Here is a 22,934-nt window from a genome sequence, read left to right as displayed (position 1 = left end):
GTATTTCATTTAAATACACGTTGTTACTCATTCAGATCTTTTTTATTCAGACCTTTAACTATTTCCATGCAACTTCGGCTAACTGTAGCAGCCACTTAGTTGAGCCAAAATACACTGGTCCAAGTTAATCAGAACCCACTGTATTGGACTTTGCCCATACAATAGTTTGATTGCTGGAATCTACACCTATGCTTGTATGTGATGGATCACACCATGCATTTATTTGTTTGGATATTAGTTAATGCTATTTTCAGGTTTCTGCATTTTATGATTTTAATTTATATTCCACTTGTTAAACATATTTCTTACAATTATACTGTACAGCAGGGGATCATTCCTTCTAATTGTCCCTGCTGACTTATTGACATGGCTATCCAATAATCACTACTTGCTCTTTCCAACAATCCTGTGATTTAAAAAAAAATCGCTCCAAGTATTTACCTGCTTGCATCTGAGGGCTTTTGTTGCTTCTACGACCCTTTCAGATACTGGTTTCCTCAATCTGCAGATCCCTTTTTAACAGAAGGATATTATGAAATTTGGGCAAGTTTCTCAAATTAACCAATTTTGGAATCGGTCAGTAGGAGAATGTCAAAGCACAGTTAAAGTTACTTTGATCAATTGTGGATTTGTTGGTATGAGTAATAACAGATGTAGTGAAAATGACAACACAAAGCATTTACTTGTGAAATATGCTTAGTCTCTGCTTGCATTGACTCTTCCCCTGCCTTTATTGTTCATTGACAGCTAAAAATAGCATGTGTGTTTTGTACATGGACTGTTGCTGTTTGCATTGCTATATAATTTAACCGAATTTTAATCCTTTGAATCACCATCAATTGTCCAAGTTTGCTGGTGCCTTTTATCTTTAGAAGTTACTTTTACATGCATTAGTTTGCAAATGTAGGATATGTTTGTATAACTATTTTGGGAAACTTGAAGAACTGGTTTCATTTACTGGTTTAATGAAGTTATTTTATATTTAGATTTTAATACTTGCTGTAAGATCAAGAAAAAAATTACATTTGGCCTATTTGGCAGTTTGATATATTTGTCTCATCAACTGTTCCACTACTGTCCTTTATTTAAAAAAAATACAATTAAGAATTTGTATATCCTGTAGAATTGTACATTGACTTGTTGCTGTAGAACAATTACATAATCACAGTGGAGATAAAATTTTCCAGTTTCCGGAGGTTTAATTATTTGGTGTCCTTTTCATTTGGCATTTGTAAAAAGTAGCTATTCTTGGCTGAAGCTTTGATGCATAGAAGGTATTTCCATGAGCAAACGTTCATGATGGTGAAATTTGTTAACTTGTACTATTACTTGTCCCCTTTTTATAATAATTTTTTGAGAGCAAAAGCAAGAGGGAAAGCAGGGTAGTATAAAATCTTTTGGGTGCTCTAGCCTCTTGATTTTCTTATATTAAGTATATTTTAGCCTCTACTGCCTTGAAGGAGAACTTGCAATCTGAGCATGAAGTGGAGATAAATTGAAAGTTGTTGCTGAGGTCAGCTTGCAATGTAATTTGTCTCTGTGTACATCATATACTGTACCTTGCTATTTTGTGGAGTTTTGTATTTGAATTTAAAAGAATTGCCAGATAATTCTGTTCTTCAGAGCAAGCAATTATGACAGAACTTGCTAAATGAAACAAGTCAACCAACTCGGGATCTCATTTATGTGAACTATGCAGGAAACAATTTAATACTTGCTTGTTAAAGATTTTTCTCTCAGATATGGTAGCAAGGTGTCAGTTCTGTACATTCTGATCACATGGTCTTTCAATCAGTGTGCTCCACTCAAGGAAATGTTGCAAACTTTGAGTTTTTTCAAATTAGTTCTGGAACAGAAAAGTTTCCACGCACATTATCTTTGAGCTTGCCTCCTCTCACCTAAATCCATGCCCTCTAGTATTAGATTTTTGTTCCAGGGAGTAACAGGCTGTCTGCTCTATCTATACCTCCCATAATCTTAATTTCTACCAGGTGTTAGCCCCTGACACTCGAGAGAAAACAAAAATGATGCATAATATCTCTGAAGGTAGATATCATCCTGGATCTTGGCAGACAACCTGGGAAGATGAGGATAACTAGTGCAACTAGTACTCCTAGGAAGGCAAATGAGGAAGCTTAATTTGATAAATTACACGTTATTTCATTGGAAGTACTCCTTTGGACTTCGTACACAAATATAATATGTTTAAACAGAAGTTTAAGCACGCTTTAATTCTATGAAGGTGCCGCTGTGCCTAGTAGTGCTGATTAGATTGTGGTTCATGCAGAATAAAAGGGAACATTTGAACTGGAGTCATCTAATTTGAACAGGTGAGTAATTCCTTGCCTGATTGACAGTATAAAATCAGTTCTATTAATATTTGATAACAGCTACCTAAATGGGATTCCAATTAAATTCCACTATTAGTTAAGCAACACTTAATGTAGTCATGCTCCCAGAATCATTTGTTGTCTCAAGAACTGCAGGTGTTCAGAAAGGTGGCTCACAACAACCACCATCACCTTGGGCAATTTAGGGATGGGTGATGTATACTGACCCACTTCCCAAAACTGAATTTTAAGATGAGTATCACTTAGGCAGCAAAATGTAGTTTATAACCCACAGTGAAATTGAGCACTTGAGGTAATTTGATGAGCTCCAATGGCAGTGCTAGAATGTTAGCTTCACTACTTACTGGAATTGTTTTTTTTTAAATTATGTATTGCATTGTACTGCTGCTGCAAGTCAACAAATTGCACGGCATATGCTGGTGATATTAAACCTAATTCTGATTCTGCACATGTTTAAATACCTTAGATTGGATGGATCTTCAATAACATTCTAAGTGGATTATAAATATGTATATTATTCAACAGTTGGAACTGCTTTGGTTACTTTGACCAAAGTATCCAAAAGTAGAGTCAAGGGTTGCTCAAATTTAATTGAATAAACACATTTCAGTTCTAATGTTTACTATTAGAATGGCATCTTGATTCTATCATAAGCTGCCTCCCTGCAAAGGTTGATAGTTGGCAACTGGAAAAGTAATTTTAACTGCAGGCGGATAGTGCAATGCTATTACAGTGCAGGGCATTGGAGTTCAGAGTTCAGTTCCGGTGCTGTCTCTTAAGAGACTCTGCACGTCCTCTTCCTGAAATGCGTGTTTTTTCATGGTGCTCCGGTTTCCTCCCAGTGTCTAAAGGGTAGGCTAATTAGTCATTGTAAATTGTCCCGTGATTTGGTTAGGGTTAATCAGAGTTGTCAGAAGTAACTGGGGCAGTGTGGTTCATAGGGTTAGAAAGGTCTACTCTGCACTGAAATAAATTCCCACCGAAATGGAACTAGAAATGTCATATTTACCAAGTACCAATTAACAGCTATATGTAGGTGCTTTCCAAACTTCAGGAAATGCCAGAACACATTTGGAATCATGGAGTGAAATAGTTAAGTTTCTGCTCTCATTTTACGGAAATGAACGTGCTGCACCACATCCAAATACAAGATAATTAGTCTAAATTGGTGTTGTCTAAAATTGCTTCTCCGTGACCTCACTTATTTAAGCCTACTTCTTAAACCAAACTTTTGACCACTTATTCTATTACTCCTACTTGAGTTATGCTCCCTTTGTTCTCGTTTACTCCTTGGAATGGTTACCTCCAAATGCAGAATGTAGAGTCAATTTGGCATTTCAAAATACTTGGAAGTTGTCAAGTAACGTGCATTGATCTTGAGTCTGGCTCCAGGAGTTCTGTGTCAAATATATTAAGTGCATTTAGCAGGGATCTTTGCCAGCATAAGGATTCACAGAGTCCACTGGGTGTATTTGATTGCCAGAATCCAGCTCCTAAGCAGCTTGATCTTGATGTTTCATGTGATGTTATATTAGCTTGGTTGTTCAGCAACTTTTTTGCTCACTGTGATAGTCATTGCAGTTTGTTAAGCATGTTATTCCACCAAGTTAAAGCAACTTAGTTATTGTAATCTGCAGCTCTTTGCTATCTTTCTTTGTACCAGAGCAAGACTTTCAAAATGCTACAACAATTTGTGCGTGTGTGTTAGTTTGGATTTCCAGCATCTGCAGAATCTCAGTACAGTAAAGGTTGGCATAGGATAAAATGCTCCTGGGTTGCTTTGCATAGCACTGCTCTACTGGTGGGCTAAAATGAGTTGTATCAGTAGTTTTCTAAGATAGACTAGTCTCTGCAGTTCTGTAAATATTTAAGGTGAGAGTACCTTGCATCATCATTGACCATGTTGGAATTTTGAGTTCAGTCACATTTCTGTGCTGATGTTTGGTAGAATGCCAGCAACAGAAGAGCAAACACTTAGAGGCTGGCTTGTACCACACGTGCTATAAGTCAATATATTGCACATAGAGTAATAGGGTACTAGAGCATAGAAACAGGCTCTTCAATTTATCTAGTTCACACTCATCCAGTCTTCCTACACCTAGATCCTTCATACCCCTCTCATCCATATAGTTATTTAAACTTCTTTTTAAGTGTTGCAGTTGAATCTGCATTTACGACTTCTGCTGGCAGCCCCCACCATGCTCTCACCACCCTCTGAGTGAAGAAGTTCCTCGTAAATATTTCACTCTAAGTAGTTATAATCTCACTCAACATGTGGGGAAAATGCCAGTATGTATTTATCCTATCTAATTTTGAACACTTCTATAAGATCTCTCATCCTTTTCTTCCACTCCAGGAAATAAAATCCTAATTTTTTTTTGACCTTTCCCTATAACTCATGTCCCCAAGTCCTGGCAACATTCTTGTAATTTTTTTCTGTGCTCTTTCAAGCTTATTGATGTCTTTCCTGTAGGTTCGGGCCTGAAACTACCCACAATACTCCAAATTCAGCCTCACTGATATCTTATAAAATTTCAACATAGTATCCCAACTCCTGAGTACTCAATGCTCTGATTTAGAAGGCCAAAAGCTCTCTCTACGACTCTGATGCCACATCTAAGGAATTATGGATCTTTATCTCTTTGTTGTCACACACAGTGCTCTATCATTTACTGTGTAACTCCTACTCTGATTTATCCCACCAAGTTCAACACCTGACCCTTGTCTGCCATTCCATCTGCTATCTTTCAGCCCATTTTCCCAGCTGGTCCAAGGTCACTTTGCATGTTTTGATGGCTTTCCTCGTTCTCCACTTTGCCTCCAATTTTGATGTCCGTCTTTATGTTCACAAACTTAGTATTGTTACTGTACAGTCATATTTAAAAAATAAATCTCCATTGACCCATTTTTTAACTTTTAGATCACTAATGCTGTTTTGGAAAACTTTTGGGTTTCCTACAGGCTGTTAAAATGTACAGATTATGCAATAAGTGGAAATATGTAAAGCTTACATTGGACAAAATGGAGAGCAAACACGAGGAAATCTGCAAATGCTGGAAATTCAAACAACAACACACAAAATGCTGGTGGAACACAGCAGGCCAGGCAGCATCTATAGGGAGAAGCGCTGTCGACGTTTCGGGCCGACGAAGGGTCTCGGCCCAAAACGTTGACAGCGCTTCTCCCTATAGATGCTGCCTGGCCTGCTGTGTTCCACCAGCATTTTGTGTGTGTTGTTGATTGGACAAAATGGAGGATTACTTTTCTTTTTATGAGCAGGATTCTCATTAAAAATCATTGATTCAACTTCTCTCTGATTACTGGAATGATATTTCCTATATTAGGTTGCAGTCCATTTTCTACCAATCTCCAATTAACCTTCTGAAGTTTGCAAATTTGGTTTTGTTAGTCCTAAATGTACTTGCAAGTACAGCTTTGATTTGAGTTTGCTGTCACCAAGCTTTGCATGTAAAATAGCAAATAATGTAATTGTACAATCTAGTTTTATGGTTTAAAAATTAGGTAGGGGGAAAATGCTGAAAAATTACACGATAATACATTGTTCCATGACATTAATGAAGCATGCTGGAAATGTTAAGGACAGGCATCATCTTGGAGAGAGAGAAATGTGGACAGTGTTTGATCTAGTTTGCAGCTCTAAGTAGAATAAAACAATATAAACATAAATGTATAAAGTAAAGTACAATGGAAACTTTAATTAATATGCACTTCATAACCATACCAGATACCAAAACATGCAATAGTTACAAGACACTTTTATAGTTCCTATTGAGATGTAAAATTTGCAGTAATGTAATTGCAAACATGAATCTTCCACATATATCAACATGACAACCTAAATTAAGTGTGTACTTGATTGGGTAGTGAATAGTGAAATAATTGTGGGATGAAGTATTGTGAACCAATGGTGTAAAAGAATTTTAATTAGTTTTGTAAGGGCTTTCACTTGGATTTAAAAACAGCATGCAAATCTACTAATTGTCCATAATGTTCTTGCTTTAACTGATAAAACTAGGACAACAAATTGGGTGTCTTGTTCATTTTGGAGTTAATGTGGACGCTCTAAATCTTTTTAGATCTCTGTAGAGGTTTTCACCTATTTCACACTCACCAATTTCTGCCTAATGACAAACTTAGAGATAAATATCTGTCTGCTAAGTGCTGTTCTTTTTCTATTAGACTACATTTTGCAACATTCTCCATGAGCTACAGTAGAACTCCGATGACCTGTCAAGCTCTGCTGCACTCAGATTTTCTAGACTATTGGATATTATTCCTATTAATGCTCCTCCATACTTTTTAGATGTTACATAATTGTATAATAAATCCTGCAGTGAACTAAAAGGAGTATGGAAGCTGGTGCCCTGGTAAGTTGAAAGGGAGTGTGACAAACATCACTTGAGAGCCAGATACTGAACCATTGCTGTTTCCAAATAGTCAGGAAATAGATCATCAGAGTTTTGCTGTCTTTGTTTAAGGTTGTTAATGATAATTGATGTGCTAATGTTAAATTCTATATCATGAAAATATTCCATATCTTATTACATTATCAAAAATGTATTGTAAACTGCTGTATCATATGAGATAATATGATAAAGCTGAAGGAAACAAGTTAAGGGAGATCAATCGTGATCTAATTGTTTTTGAGGTGGCGGCACAGGGTAGTTGGGGACTGAAATGCTTTAACATCCTGTGCTTTAAAATCCTGATCTTAGTGAATATTTAGTAGCCCCCTTACAAAGCGTACAGTGGTGCTAGAAAGTTTGTGAACCCTTTAGGATTTTCTCTATTTATGCATAAATATGACTTAAAATGTGATCAGATCTTCAGATAAGTCCTAATACTAGATAAAGAGAACCCAATTAAATAACAATACAAAAACATTATACTTGTTTATTTATTGAGAAAAATTATCCAAAATTACATGTATTTGTTGGAAAAAGTATGTGAACCTCTAGGATTATCAGTTGATTTAAAAGGGGAAATTAATCAGGTGCTTCAATCAATGGGATGACAATCAGATGTGAGCATTGGGAGGCCCTGCCCTATTTAAAGAACATAAACCTGGGTCTTCATGATCAAAGTCTGATGTTCACCACATGTTGTTTTTGGAAGTGTGCCATGGCTTGATCAAAGGAGAGTTCTGAGGACCTGGTGGAAAAAGTACTGACACTCACTAGGCTGGAAAGGATACAAAACCATTTCTAAAGTGTTAGGACTCCACTAATCCACAGTCAGGCAGATGGTGTACAAATGGAGGAAATTCAATGCCATTTTTTACTCTCCCCAGGAGTGGTCGATCAACAAAAATCACTCCAAGAGCAAGGCTTTTAATATTCCTGGAGGTCACAAAGAACCACAGGGCAACATTTGAGGAGGTACATGCCTCTTTTGCATTGGCTAATATCAGTGTTCATGTGTCTACCATCAGGCAAACTGAACAACAATGGTGTGCATGGCAGGATCGCAAGGAGAAAGCCACTACTCTCCAAGAAGAACATTGCTGCTCATCTAAAATTTGCTAAAGACCACGTGAATAAGCCAGAAGGCTATTGGAAGAATGTTCTGTGGACAGATGAGTCCAAAATAGAACTTTTTGGCTTAAATGAGAAGTGTTATGTTTGACGAAAAGCAAACACTGCATTCCAGCATAAGAACCTCAACCCATCTGTGAAACATGTTGGTGGCAGTATCATAGTCTGGGACTGCTTTGCTTCCTTGGGACCAGGACAGTTTGCCATCATTGATGGAACTATGAATTCTGAATTGTACCAGCAAATTCTACAGGAAAATGTCAGGGTTATCTGTTGGTGAACTGAAGTACAAGAGAAAGTGGGTCATGTAGCAAAACAATGAACCTAAACACAAATCAGTCTACCAAAGAATAGTTAAAGCAGAAGAAATTTCAAGTTTTGGATTGCCCGAGTCAGTCCTGACCTTAATCCTATAAAAATATTGTGGAAGGACCTGAAGCAGGCAGTTCATGCAAGGAAGCCCACCAACATCCCAGAGTTGAAGCAGTAAAATTCCTCCAAGCCAATGTGCAAGACTGATCAACAGTTACTGGAAACGTTTGGTTGAAGTTATTGCTGTACAAGGAGATCACACCAGTTAGTGAAAGCAAAGGTTCACATACTTTTTCCAACAAATGCATGCAATATTGGATCTTTTTTTCAATAAATAAATGAACAAGTATAATGTTTTTTGTGGTATTTTTTATTTGGGTTGTCTTCAAATGGTTTTAGGGCTTGCGTGAAGATCTGATCACATTTTAGGTCATACGCAGAAAGAGAGAAATTTCTAAAGGGTTCACAATGTTTCTTGCACCACTATAACTGTTACTACTAACTGGGAGAACTCCTGTAGTTTTTGCAAGTATATGTTAAATACATTCAGTATATCAATTTCAGCATTATTCTTCATCTTTTTCCATGTAGGGTCCTCAAGCAGCAAGCTTCCGAATCAAGCAACACCAAAGAAAAATGGAATAAAGAATGGACCAATGAAAAATAAAGATGATGAATGTTTTGGGGATGGAATTGAAGTAATCCTAGACACAGACTTTGATTTTGAAGGCAACCTTGCACTCTTTGACAAAGCAGCAGTGTTTGAGGAGATAGATACTTTTGAAAGACGGAATGGGGCACGCTCCAGAGGGACACCCAATGAGAAGCCAACAATATATCGCCATGATGAAAACATCCTAGAATCTGAGCCCATTGTCTACAGACAAATCACAGTGCCACAGCATAGTGGTAGAGAATATTGCACTGGTAAGGCTAATGAATTTTGAAGCTATTAGTTGGAGAAAGACTTAAGTTGAACAGCTTTTAAGCAATTAAATATGTGGAGCAAATTAAAAGGTTTATTTAACAATGTATTTGGAATGTTTCAGGTGTGATGATTTCAGACTAGCAAGCTCGATCTATTCATAAGATGCCCAAAATTGCATTTTTAATGTGGCCAAAATGGAGTTGAAGCTTTTGTTTTTAAAACAATAGGTGGAATTTTGAACCTTGCCCCATTTAGAGAAAAGAAATTGCAATGTTGGCTGGATTGGAATATTTAGGATTTCTCCCTTGTGTCCAGAAGTAACCCTACAGTGTAAGCACTTCAATCCCTGAATATTTCTGAGTAATTTTGTTACAGTTCTGTTTTGGTGTGAAAATAAATATTTGGAATATTTTGTGCTTTTGGAGTGTTGAAGATTGCAGATGCGTTGATCTGGCAATTACTACACATAAGCCCATTACTGGAGTTTTTTCTACAATGTCTCCCCCAACCCTAGTAAATGCTAGCTATGCTCAAGTACTGACTGATAGCAGATGACAAAAAAAGCTCCTTGTGCAGTGAAATGCCTTGATAAATTACAGTAATTTTTAAGTTGCAGTGTACATTGGGAGAATTTTCTTCTACTCCTCTGCTCTGTTTTGAACCCTGGAGTTAATCTGCTGATTTGAAGAAGTGTGATTTCTGGTGACTGACCAGGCTGCTGAATAATGTATTTTCTTGGTTGAGAGGCCTAACTTTCAAATTGGTACCAACTTTGGATTAGTGATAGAAATTGCAGCATTTCTGTGGGCCCCCTTTTGGGTTGGGTAAACATGATTAGTGTTGCACCTCTTTCATTTCTATCATGTTTCAGCTGTTTGATACAGATTTTAATGTTTCAAAGTAGATTCTGTGGTTTGTACATTCCCTCCGACTACATGGGTTTCCTTCAGGTGCTTTGGTTTTTCCTCCCATGTCGCAAAGACCTGGGGGTTAGTAGGCTAATTGGTCATGTGAGTGTAATTGGGCACTGCAGGCTCATTGGGTTGGAAGGATCTGTTACTGTGCTATATCTCTAAATAATAAAAATACATTCCAGGTGTTTGAACATATTTGCAAGTTATATTTGGTATTGCTTCACTTCAGTTGGGTTATAGATGAAGAATGATTTCATTTTCTTAAATTGTGGGCCACATTGTGTCTACAGCATCTTTGTAGCTTCTAAGTTTTATTTAATGCAAGTGTGCTCAGCTACTCCTGGGATTTCCCCATAGCTTAGATCTGAACACTAGAGATACTGAGAAAATGCAAGAACATGAAGAAAATTAATAAAAAGAACTAATTTCTTTCCCTGAGCAGACTTCTTATCTGGTTCTTCATTTGCCTTCATACTTTGTCTTCCATCTGCCTTGGGTTTGCTGGGATGAGCAAGGGTGTGTGTATTCTGAAGGAGTGAAGGGTTTGTGAGGGAATGGAGGGATCGAGAGGGCTGGTGGTGTACTTTGATGACATCAGAACATGTGAAAGGTGATAATCTTTGAATGCTATGTTCAGGTGCAACATACAGATTAATAAATTGATTCTTGGATTTACGTGGTAGCAATGCAGAGCCAAGAAGGGTTCTATTGAGTATGATTTCATAGCTCTGATACGAGCATAAATAGCAAATTATGACCCACTGAAGCAGGCATCCAATGAAGTCTTAATGGCAGCTGTAACAGGCATTTTGAAGAGGGATAGACTACATAGAGGTTCATCAGCGAAAATGATGAAACAATGTACAGGGAGGAGGTCAAATACCTAGAGAGCTGGTGCAGTGACAACAACTTGATGCTTAATGTCACCAAAGCCAAGGAGATGATCGTCGATTTCAGATGGTCTCAGCCTGAGCACACACCCCTGAGCATCAGCGGCTCCACAGTGGAGAGAGTGGAAAACATCAAGTTCCTTGGGGTGCAGATCTTGAACAATCTCACCTGGTCCAGGAACACCACTGGGATTGTGAAACGAGCCCAGCAGAGATTGTACTTTTTGAGGAAGCTTAAACAAGCATCACTCCCCACTAACATCTTAACTACATTCTACAGAGGAGTGGTTGAGAGTGTGCTGATCTTTTGCATCACAACCTGGTACTCAAGCTGCAGTGCTGCCAACAAAAAAGCCTTGCAGAGGGTGGTTAGGGGAGCAGAGAAGGTTATTGGGGTCTCCCTACCTTCTGTCCATGACCTCTTTCAGATTCGATGCCTCCAGAAGACACGGTACATTATTAAAGACCCCTCACACCCTCTCCATGAACTGTTTGTTCTTCTGCCATCAGGTAAACGTTACAGGAGCATCAAAACAAAAACCACAAGGCTACTAAACAGCTTCCTCCCACAGGCAGTCAGACTGCTAAATAGCTGCTGTACCTGACTCTGTTTTGGACACTTTTAACTTGCACTGGACACTTATAACTTGTTTTTAACTGACATGTGGCTGTTGTGTTTTACTATTTATTGTTATGTTCATTATTTAGTGTTGCGTTTGTTATGTTATGATTGCACTGCTCCTGGGAAACGCTGTTTCATTCTGCCCTGCAGAGCTGATGTACGGTTAGAATGACAATAAAGTTTTTGAATCTTGAATCTTGAATTAACAACCATGCCATTAGTGATTCTCAACCATTTCAGTGACATGACAGAGTCTAAAATATGGAGAGCTTCAAAGGGGAAAGATTAGTGAGCAAACTACACAATTCAAGTCCTTCACTGAGAGATTGGATTAAAACACGGTGGCATTGAAAGAGACTGCAATACAGATGGCCGAGAACTTTAAGTTGAAGTAATCAAAGTTCTCTCCTATAAGGTGTAGGATAAGCCCTTTCACTAGCATTCCATCTAGTATGGGGATGGAATACAAGAGATTTACAAGGTAAGCTGGCAACTGCACCATCAATTAAAATCTGAATCAAGATGGTGTGACTGCGATAATGATTAGGTGAAGAAAATGTGTGCAGGACAGGAAGTGGATGCTACTTAGACTGTTCAATATGGAAATATTTTCTGTCAAAGTATATTTGCATAAACATGTTTGAATTTTATAGTAATAACAGAATGGAATTGTGTAGATTGTAGAAGATGCGAAACAGGTAGGTAATCCTCCACCCCTAATCAACTTATATACCTCAGTAACTGATCTCAATCTTGAATAAGCACACGAGTAGTGTTATGGAAAAAGATGTTCAAAGATTTGCCGTACTCTAGAAGAAAAATTTCTCTCATTTTCTCTGTAGAAATTGGCTGCTGAGTTCCATAACTAAACTTAATGGTCCTAAACTCCCAGTCAGAGAAGTGAGTCTGTCAGCATCTCACTGCTGATCTCTCATCATCTCGATGAAGTCAACCTCTCATTCTTTTAAGCTCTAATAAGAGCTTAGCTCTCTTTTTTGTAGCTCTGTCCCATAAATCGATCTAATGAGTTTGTATTGCACAGCCTCCAAGCCCAATGCATCTTTCTTTGGTCACAGAGACCAGTACTGCATATGGTCCTCCTTAGTGTTTTATCTATGTATAATTGTAGCGAGATATGTTATTTTTGAGATTTCCTTTCAATAAAGGCCAACATATTGTTAAAATGACTAAGCAAAAGATTTCAAAGGTTTTTAAAGGTTTTTACAATTGGTTAGGTGCATTTGGGAACAAATGAATGATTACTTTGCATTTTGATATACAGGAATATTTTTGGCGTGATTTAGCAAGTTTGTTCTCATTGAATTAGAATTTTAGTTTTCTGTTAAGCATTTTCATTTGAATATATCCATTTCTCTTTTCCTTCTCCATTCTCCTGTGTGTAAAACAGTATAAGTGTTTGTAGCCTTGGGTAACTAGAACTGATAATTATAAGATGGATCATTTCATTAGTTTTTCTTGTCATGAATGTTTTAAAAATCCAATTTGGATAAGTGAAAAATGACAAACTTGAAAGTCATCTTTAGTGGTTTATCGCACTCCATACCATACTCGTTGCACTTTAGTATGCTTAAGGTACTTGCTGCCAATTTTGAATGTGAACAAATAAGTTTTTCATGTGACTAACTGGAATATTTGGCAGGTAGTAATCTCTTGGATTTGTAAAGTAAGCCCATGCGCTAAGAATCAATTAATTAAACTTGAGGTTTGACATATTTGCATTCAGAGGGATAAAAAGAAACTCTGCTCTCATTTTATCCTCGAGGTGAAAAAAAATCAAGTAGCAGAATTTAGATTTGATTCTCTTCCACATAGTTTACAATGGAGATCTGAGTGATACGTGTACCTTCTATATCAACAACAATCAGTGAAATAATCAACTGCATATGGATCGCTTTGTCCTGTTAGCAACAGTGTAATGAGCACCAGATGCTGTTCATCCAACGTTTCTGCATTTTACATTGTTCACTGACTTAGATGTACAGATGTTTTTCAGTCATGTCACTAAGTGGTATCAAAATGGTTTTGCTAAGTCAAATGTCACAAAACCCTTAAATTGTTTTTTTTTCAGATTAGATTAGCCTTATTTGTCACATGTATGTTGAAACATTGATACATACAATTAAATGATTGTAATGAAGGCTGATATACCATTGCTTTACAGTTTGGGTTTGTGTTCGATTTAGATTTAGAGATGCAGCACGGTAACAGACCCTACTGGCCCAACAAACCCACGCCATCATTTACACCTTAGCTTACTAACCCATGCATCTTTGGAAAGTGGGAAGAAACCAGAGCACCTGGAGAAAACCCACGTGGTCATGGGGAAGATATGCAAACTCCATACAGACAGTACTGGAATTGATGTTTTAGTTCATGCTCAGGGCATCATGATAACAGTAATTGAAGTTCTTTTATCTATCTAAACTTTGTAATAAGGTCAATATCTGTTCCCTTGTGTACTCAAAAGTGCTTAGACTCCCAATTGGGCATTAGTTACCTTTATTACCACAATATCTATATTAATAGTTATTTTCCTCAATATTTTTCTTTGAATCTTAGCTTCATACAATTTGACGTTTGAAAACTCAAACCAAATTAAATTAAAATTAATTTCAAAAGTTTGCCTGTTACTAAGCTAACCATCTTGAAATATTTTGCTGATTTAAACAATGGTACAACATTCAGTCCTCTCATTCTCTGTCACTGTTTTAACTAAATCTAATGAGGGAGATGAAAAGTTGAATTTCTGTTAACTTCCACATTAAAACCTTTGTGTACTGTTCTTATGAAGATGTTAACCTATTTATTTTCAATTGTTCTACAGCGGTGTTTCAGATGAGCCAAAGATCCTCTCCCGTCTGAAACTGTTGCTGCGCAACTGTTGTTATGTATATGTAACATGAGAGCAGTTTATTTGAGGTGTCCATCAGTGAAATAGAATCTGGTTTGTTGTAAGGCATTAATGTGGTATAATCTTGCCCCAAGGTCACTCATTTCTGGCACACAGATTATATGACATTTTGACCATATGAAGCTTCTGCACATTCTTTTGTGTTATCTGTGTATTAAATGTCACTTCCCTAGACTTGAATTTGGAGCATATCTTTGGAAAATCAGGTCAAATGTTCACAGCCCTCTTGGAACCACTCTTGCAAATTGCATCTTTATTAAACTCAGTAGGCATCTCAACCCAGTCATAGTTTAAGTCCACATTGCTTGACTTTGGCTTTTATCTGTGCCATAATTCTTTCCCTGTATGTTAATGTGCTGCACTGCGTTCAAATACTAATGAGGGCACCAAAGTACCATAGACTATAGTGCTGCTGCCTCTACTTCAGGACCTGGGTTCAATCCTAACTTTTGCTACATGTGCTCCTTGCGACCACACATTTTTCATTTTGGTTATCCTGTTTCTTCCTACACTGCAAAAGACTTGTGGACTAACTGGCTACTACTTCTGGTTGGAGTGAATAGTAAAATGATTTTAAAAAAGGGTTGTGAGTGTGGAATGAGCTGCCAACACAAGTGGTGCATGCGAGTGTGATTTCAACATTTAAGAGAAGTTTGGATAGGTACATGGATGCTAGGGGTGTTGAGGGCTATGGTGTAGGTTGATGGGAGTGGGCAGTTTAATGATTCTGCATGGACTAGATGGTACAAAGGACCTGTTTCTGTGCTGTACTTTCTATGACTCTGTTTAGAGAGTGTTGAGGGGAAGTAGACAAATTAAATGGGATTATTGTACATCTGGAGTTTGTTGGTTGGTTTGAAGGCTCTGTAACTCTGAACTATTGTTCACCAAAACTGATTCCACTGTCAGTCAAATGGAATAAAGCCAGCAAGGCCATACTACCTTTATAGACCAATGTGAATTTATATGTCACATTCTGGGATTTTGAGACTGACCTGTTCTTGCTTGTGCTATATTAAGACAATTCTTAAGTTGGGTAAATTTAATGAAACTTCACTATTCGTTAAATGTGAGGTTAGTTTACATGTGGTTTTCCATTTGGAGGTTTGAGGGTATCTCAGAAGATTGAAGATTTCAAGCAAGACTGTTGAGACTACTTCCAGAATAGTCTTGCATGGGGAAAAAATACAAATATGAATGAAGGCATTAAGTGCTTTAGGTCAAACTGAATGTTGCCATTTTCTATTGGGATTTACTGAATTTGTTTTTGACTATCTCAATGTCGTGGACAATGCCAACAGTCCCAAATTATTTTTCAGTTGAATGGGACCATGCGACTTCAGATATATATAAGATTGTCCATCACTCTATGCTTGCTAATCTATGCTGGGTACTTCTATTACCATATGCTTCCATAGGCTTGTCCCAAAATTCATCATCCTTTATCTTTTATGTTAGAAACCTTAGTGGTCAATGTACTCTCAGTTTTGCCCTCCTGTACACCTTCAACTTTAATTACACCACCACTGATGATTTCAGACGCTTCCTTCATGCCTTTCCACCTGTATCCTTTTCTGAGCATGCTACTTAAAATCTGGTTTTTAGATGACTGCTTTTCTATTTTGTCAAATTTAGATTAACAACACTATGTCGTGCCTTATGTACTTGAGGGTATTACATAAATGCAGGTTGCTCTTGGCAGTAGGAAATAATTTCTAACTGGGAGCCTCATTTTATATTATGTAACCAATTGTTCAATTAATGATGCTCATCAAAGGGAGAAAATTATGATCTGTCCAGTATCACAGTAACATGAGTGTTGAAAGGATTATATTTCTTATTGTAATTACAGAATTACTCATTGGGACAAAATAGTTACCTGTACAACTACTTTATAGAATGCCAATTTAAAGGATTAAGCTGTTTGAGAATTTAGTGTGTTTGAAAATTCACTGAGGTATATGTAACAGACCAACTTGGAGAGCTCTTAATTTCATCAAAGCCTTGATCCCATGAGCAGGTTGATCAACTTGGACAACCACAGGAACTGATGCATGTGGTAAAAGTATTTTTGTTTACATGCTTATTGATACCAGGCTGTTATTCCATGTGTATTGCCATTGGAAAGAAGAACAAAATGGTATACTGTTCATCAATTTCTTAGTGTAATCTAGAAAACTTACCTACCTTTCTCCTCAAAAGAGAACTCAATGGAGAAGAAAATTGAGAGAGAGCAAAAGAATTGTGGATTATTGTTTCCTCACCACAGTGCTCAAAATTTGGAGTGTTTCATGATTTCATTATATTGCTTGTCCTTTGTGCTTAACCATTGTAGAGAATTGTGACTATATTTCATTACTCTTGCAATAAGGCATTTGCTTTATTAAAAGTTCAGATTATTTCTGCAAATGTTAACCTGTGCAGTCTGATTGTTTGACATAGGCTAACTTGTGTAGAATTCTAACACAACTATAAACTGAAAATTAAAGGTGAAGTTTTATTCTTTGATATTCTGGTTGAATATGAAATGTTTATTTGGGTCTTTTCTGGGTTAGGAATGCCTGACTTAAACATAGCAAGTAGGTGCAGGAGTAGGCCATTCGGCCCTTCAAGTCTGCACCCGCCATTCAGTATGATGATGGCTGATCATCCAACTCAGAACCCTGTACCTGCTTTCTCTCCATACCCCCGATCCCTTTAGTCACAAGGGCCATATCTAACTTCCTCTTGAATATAGCCAATGAACCGGCCTCAACTGTTTCCTGTGGCAGAGAATTCCACAGATTCACCACTCTCTGTGTGAAGAAGTTTTTCCTCATCTCGGTCCTAAAAGGTTTCCCCTTTATCCTTAAACTGTGACCACTCATTCTGGACTTCCCCAACATCGGAAACAATCTTCCTGCATCTAGCCTGTCCAATCCCTTTAGAATTTTATACGTTTCAATAAGATCCCCCCTCAATCTTCTAAATTCCAGTGAGTATAAGCCTAGTCGATCCAGTCTTTCTTCATATGAAAGTCCTGCCATCCCAGAAATCAATCTGGTGAACCTTCTTTGTACTCCCTCTATGGCAAGAATGTCTTTCCTCAGATTAGGGGACCAAAACTGCACACAATACTCTAGGTGCGGTCTCACCAAGGCCTTGTACAACTGCAGTAGAACCTCCCTGCTCCTGTACTCAAATCCTTTTGCTATGAATGCCAACATACCATTTACCTTTTTCACCGCCTGCTGTACCTGCATGCCCACCTTCAATGACTGGTGTACAATGACACCCAGGTCTCGTTGCACCTCCCCTTTTCCTCATCGGCCACCATTCAGATAATAATCTGTTTTCCTGTTCGTGCAACCAAAGTGGATAACCTCACATTTATCCACATTAAATTGCATCTGTCATGAATTTGCCCACTCACCTAACCTACCCAAGTCACCCTGCATCCTGTTAGCATCCTCCTCACAGCTAACACCGCCGCCCAGCTTCGTGTCATCTGCAAACTTGGAGATGCTGCATTTAATTCCCTCGTCTAAATCATTAATATATATTGTAAACAACTGGGGTCCCAGCACTGAGCCTTGCGGTACCCCACTAGTCACTGCCTGCCATTCTGAAAAGGTCCCGTTTACTCCCACTCTTTGCTTCCTGTCTACCAACCAATTCTCTATCCACATCAATACCATACCCCCAATACCGTGTGCTTTAAGTTTGCACACTAATCTCCTGTGTGGGACCTTGTCAAAGGCCTTTTGAAAATCTAAATATACCACATCCACTGGTTCTCCCCTATCCACTTCTTCAAAAACTACTAGTTCAAAAACTACTTCAAATATCCACTAGTTACATCTTCAAAAAATTCTAAGATTCGTCAGACATGATTTTCCTTTCACAAATCCATGCTGACTTTGTCCGATGATTTCACCTCTTTCCAAATGTGCTGTTATCACATCTTTGATAACCGACTCTAGCATTTTCCCCACCACCGATGTCAGACTAACCGGTCTATAATTCCCCGGTTTTTCCCTCCCTCCTTGTTCATATTCATGGGCATTCATGAGTTCCTGTACTTATTGAATTCAAACAAGAGCTGGTCTTGAAATCTGTTTACACGTAACCTCCCCACAGTAATCAGACACCATCAGTCTCTTAACTGTGGCCTCTGTTGGTTGTGGTCGACTATGGGTACTGTGCCTCTGGTACTCACTGGTTTGTCGAGCAGCATCGACTGTGGCTATAGAGGCCGCTCCTGGAATAGTAGGTTCTACCACATTTGCATGTGTAGGGCGTTGTGGAATTGTCCGCTGTCTGCTGTGCTCTCCATTTAGCTCTCTGCTCTTCAAACTGACTAAGGATCACTCTTTCGCCTTGCTCTAGGTGTTGCTGAAGAATACCTCATCATTTGTTGTGGTCATCTGCTGTATCCTCCCAGCACTCTGTGTTGATTTTTAAGGCTTTCCTGTCACGCTTGCAGAGGTCCTTGAAGTGAAGCTGGGGTTTACCAATGTTCCTCTTGCCTGTTGCCAGTTCTCTGCAGAGGATGTCCTTTGGCAGTCTACCGTCCTTCATATAGTGGACATGGCCCAGCCAGTGCAGTCTGCATTGTTTTAAAAGCGTGAACATTGTGGGAAGTCCAGTGCGGGAGAGGACCTCAGTTTGGGACTTTGTCTCTCCAGGTGATGCCGAGGATGTGGCGAAGGCTGTACAGGTGAAAACTATTGAGTTTCCTCTCCTGTTTGGAGTAGATGGTCCAAGTCTCGCTACCATATAGGAGGGTGCTGATAATGCATGCATTCTACAAGGCAGTCCTGGTCTTTGTAGTGAGTTTCGGATTCTCCCAGACCCACGAGGAGAGTCCAGCAAGGTTCGATGTTGCTCTCCCGATATGCCTATTGATTTCATCATCGAGGGAGAGAGTGTCGCTAATGGTCGACCCCAAGTATGTGAACTCGTGGACCACTTCTAGATCGTAATTGTCGATGGTAATGACTGGTGTCTCCACTACGTTCAGTAGTTGCTGTTTGGTGTGCGAGGTTATAGCAGCGTCATCGGCAAAGAGCATGTGTCTCGGCCCGAAACGTCGACATCGCTTCTCCCTATAGATGCTGCCTAGCCTGCTGTGTTCTACCAGCATTTCGTGTGTGTTGTTGTCACGTATTAAGATCTTTTGCACCTTTGTTCTTGCTCTCATGTGCGCAGTGTTGAACAGCTGCTCATCAGACCTAGTGTGCATGTAGATGACACATTGTCAGTTTTACTGCAAGTGTCCAATCAGATTTGCTTTGAAAATTGACAAGCAATTACTTCCATTGATATTTGGACAATGGTATCCTGTTAAATGTAGAATCCACAGATACTTAAATTTTTTCGAAACCAGCTAATTTTGTTACTTTAACAATGAGGGCCGTAAAACCATAAGACAAGCAGAATTAGGCCATTCAGTTTATAGAGTCTGGTCCACTATTCCATCATGGCTGATATATTATCCCTCTCAACCCCATTCTCCTGCCTCTGCCCTGTAACCTTTGACACCTTACTAATCAGGAAGGGTCCAATCAGCATTGATACCATTCATTGTGATACTCTGGTTACCATAACTAGTGATTTTGTGTAATTTTTGAGTTGTGGACAAAACTGACTTATAGACGTCTATAAAAATAGAACTCGCTGATAGCCCAGTAATTGTTTACAATCTTTGTCGGTTTACATTACTAGATATCTAGTGGCTTTGTAGGTTTACAGTACCAGATGGCTCCTTGTTCGACACCTTAGCAACAAAGCAGTAGGTCCTTTTTCAAAATTAAATTTGTTTCCTTTCTCCTTAAAAGTTTTTGGTCAGTAGTTAAGTGTCAGCCGTGGCTGAATGGGTGGTGCACTCTTGTCAGAAAGATGTGGGTTCACTTGAAGACAGAATAATGGGGTTGAGAGAGAACAATAAATCATCCATGATTGAGTGGCAGAACATTTCAAGGGGCTGACTGGTCTTATTCTGCTTCGGTGTCTTAGGGTTTTATGATCAAAATTTTGAATTCAAATCTTGTCTCAGACACCTCATGAAAATCTAGGCTGACTCTTCAGTATAGTACTGAGTTAAGTCTGCTCTCAGATGAATGTAAGGAATTACATGAAACAGTAATTTATAATGCTTGGGTGTAGCCCAGTCTCAACATTTATCCTTCAATCAATTACGGATAGATCTGGTTATCCTGGCAGTATGCTTGTGATGTGCATATTGACTGCCAGTTATTATATCATAAATGATTGCTCTCCCAAAACACTTCATTAGTTGTAAGGTGGGATAGGATGTGAGTGCTGAAGCTGCTATAGAAGCTTGTGTCTGTGTGCATTCATTAAGATGCTGGTTCACCTTGGTCAGAATTGAGTTAGACTAGGATCACCTAGGTTTGCTTCTTTCTGATGCTGCTTTGGAGTTTATTTGCTAGATCACACAAACTGCCTTTATCCTTTACTACACATGCAGTGGGAAAAGTGAAAGTTGCCTAGCAAAGTGACAAAGTCCTGATGAAGGGTCTCGGCCCAAAACATTGACAGTGTTTCTCCTTTATAGATGCTGCCTGGCCTGCTGTGCTCCACCAGCATTTTGTGTGTGTTGTTAGCAAAGTGATAAATTTGATTGTTGATAAAAATGTCAGAAATGTTAAAATAGTTATCACTTGTACAAAATGATTAGACTCAGATTCACTCATGTCCGTCAAAACATACAGTGAAATGTGTTGTTGGCGTTAACAACCAATACAACCTAAGGTCATTCTAGCACCAACACAGCATGCCCCTAATGTCAGCAGAACAACCCAAGCAACCATATCAAAACAGCTCCAAGACAAAACAAGCCCATTTCCTCAATACAGACAGTCCTCCAATCCCAAGACATGCTGTCTTCGTGCCTTCAGCTTCCAGTGGACTTGCAGATCCAGGGCTTCGGCCATCAGTCCTCAACTTCCAGATGGCTGATCAACCTTTGAGCTTTGATTGAGATTCAAAAAATTGAATGGCAGTTTTATGCAAAATAGCTCGTATCAGACCATTTGTGAAGCCACATTCTACTGTCAGTTACTTATGAGGAAAGCACTACTTACTCAGAGGCTTGGGTTATTTTGTTTGGTAACAATCCTTTGATACTATAAATATACATTGAAATCAAAGCCAGAAGATTCAAGATCCCATTTTATGACTTTCTATGGAGCGTAGGTCCTTGAAATGGTATGTTTTTTTGAAGGCAGGTTTTGGAATGTGATTCCAGCACATGATTTCAGAGCATAATCTGGGAAATATATAAGATGGTTTGAAATTGGAAGCTTGTATGTGCTGTATTGTTAAAAGAAACAAATTGATAGTCAAGTGAATTGCATTTAATATCAGGCAAATTGCAGTGTTGGCCAATCCAGCATGTAGGAATTGAAACACAAATATGCCTAACATCGACTGTTTGTTCATTTCCTTGGAAGCTATCTGACCTGCTGAATTCCTCTGGTATTGTCTGTGTGTAGCTTTGGATTTCCATTATCTGCAGTCTTTCTTGTGCCTGATATCTAATTATATTTTTTTGGGGAAAAGTATGCTTTTGAGTTTGTCATGCACGCCCTTTAATCTTGTAATCATGAATACTGATGTTCAAATAGTGCACCTAATTGGTTTTGCACAGGGCTATAATTAGAGTTGGTGATTGAGACAACTGTAAAGTAAAACTTGAATTGCCAGTGTTTCGTGGTTCGTTCTAATTTTTTTTTAGCATTTGTTTGTGCATTACAGAGAAAATTAACCACAGTATTTTGGGAAGCACTTGTTAACGTGAAGCTTTAAAGTTTACTTGTATTGTAAGAAATTGAATAAATTGACTTTATTTCTTACATTCTTCACATACATGAGGAATAGAAATCTTTACATTACGTCTCTATTTAAATGTGCAATTTATAGTATTTTGTAATAAATAGTATGTACAACAAGACAGTCAATGTAGCATAGAAATGCAATCGTAACAGCGTGAATTAATCAGTCTGATGGCCTGGTGGAAGAAGCTGGCCCAGAGCCTGTTGGTTCTGGCTTTTATGTTGCGGTACCATTTCCCAGATGTTAGCAGCTGGAACAGTTTGTGGTTGGGTTGACTTAGGTCCCCAATGATCCTTTGGGCTCTTTCTATGCACCTGTCTCTGTAAATGTCCTGAATGGTGGGAAGTTCACATCTACAGATGCGCTGGGGTGTCCACACCACTCTCTGCAGAGTCCTGCGATTGAGGTACAGTTCCCATGCCAGGCAGTGATGCAGCCAATCAGGATGTCCTCAATTGTGCCCCTGTAGAAAGTCCTTGGGGTTTGGGGACTCATGCCAAACTTCTTCAGCCGTCTATGGTGAAAGAGGCATTGTTGTCCTTTTTTCATCACCACACAGCTGATATGTACAGACCATGTGAGATCCTTGGT

General features: G+C 38.6%; 1 protein-coding gene across 2 annotated transcripts in view; it reads left to right on the top strand.

The window, feature by feature from the left end:
- The window catches only part of edc3 (enhancer of mRNA decapping 3 homolog (S. cerevisiae)), a 127,246-nt gene that overhangs the window by 54,314 nt on the left and 49,998 nt on the right, over nucleotides 1-22,934 (top strand). For both annotated transcript variants that reach the window (XM_073025470.1, XM_073025469.1), the window contains exon 4: nucleotides 8,810-9,145. In XM_073025470.1, coding sequence (XP_072881571.1) covers nucleotides 8,810-9,145 — 336 coding nt within the window. The remainder of the gene's footprint in view (nucleotides 1-8,809; nucleotides 9,146-22,934) is intronic.

The sequence above is a fragment of the Hemitrygon akajei genome, chromosome 21 (genome assembly GCF_048418815.1).
Source record: "Hemitrygon akajei chromosome 21, sHemAka1.3, whole genome shotgun sequence".
Lineage (NCBI taxonomy): Eukaryota > Metazoa > Chordata > Chondrichthyes > Myliobatiformes > Dasyatidae > Hemitrygon > Hemitrygon akajei.
The sequence above is the reverse complement of the archived record's forward strand: the minus strand, read 5'-3'. Positions and strand labels throughout refer to the sequence as shown.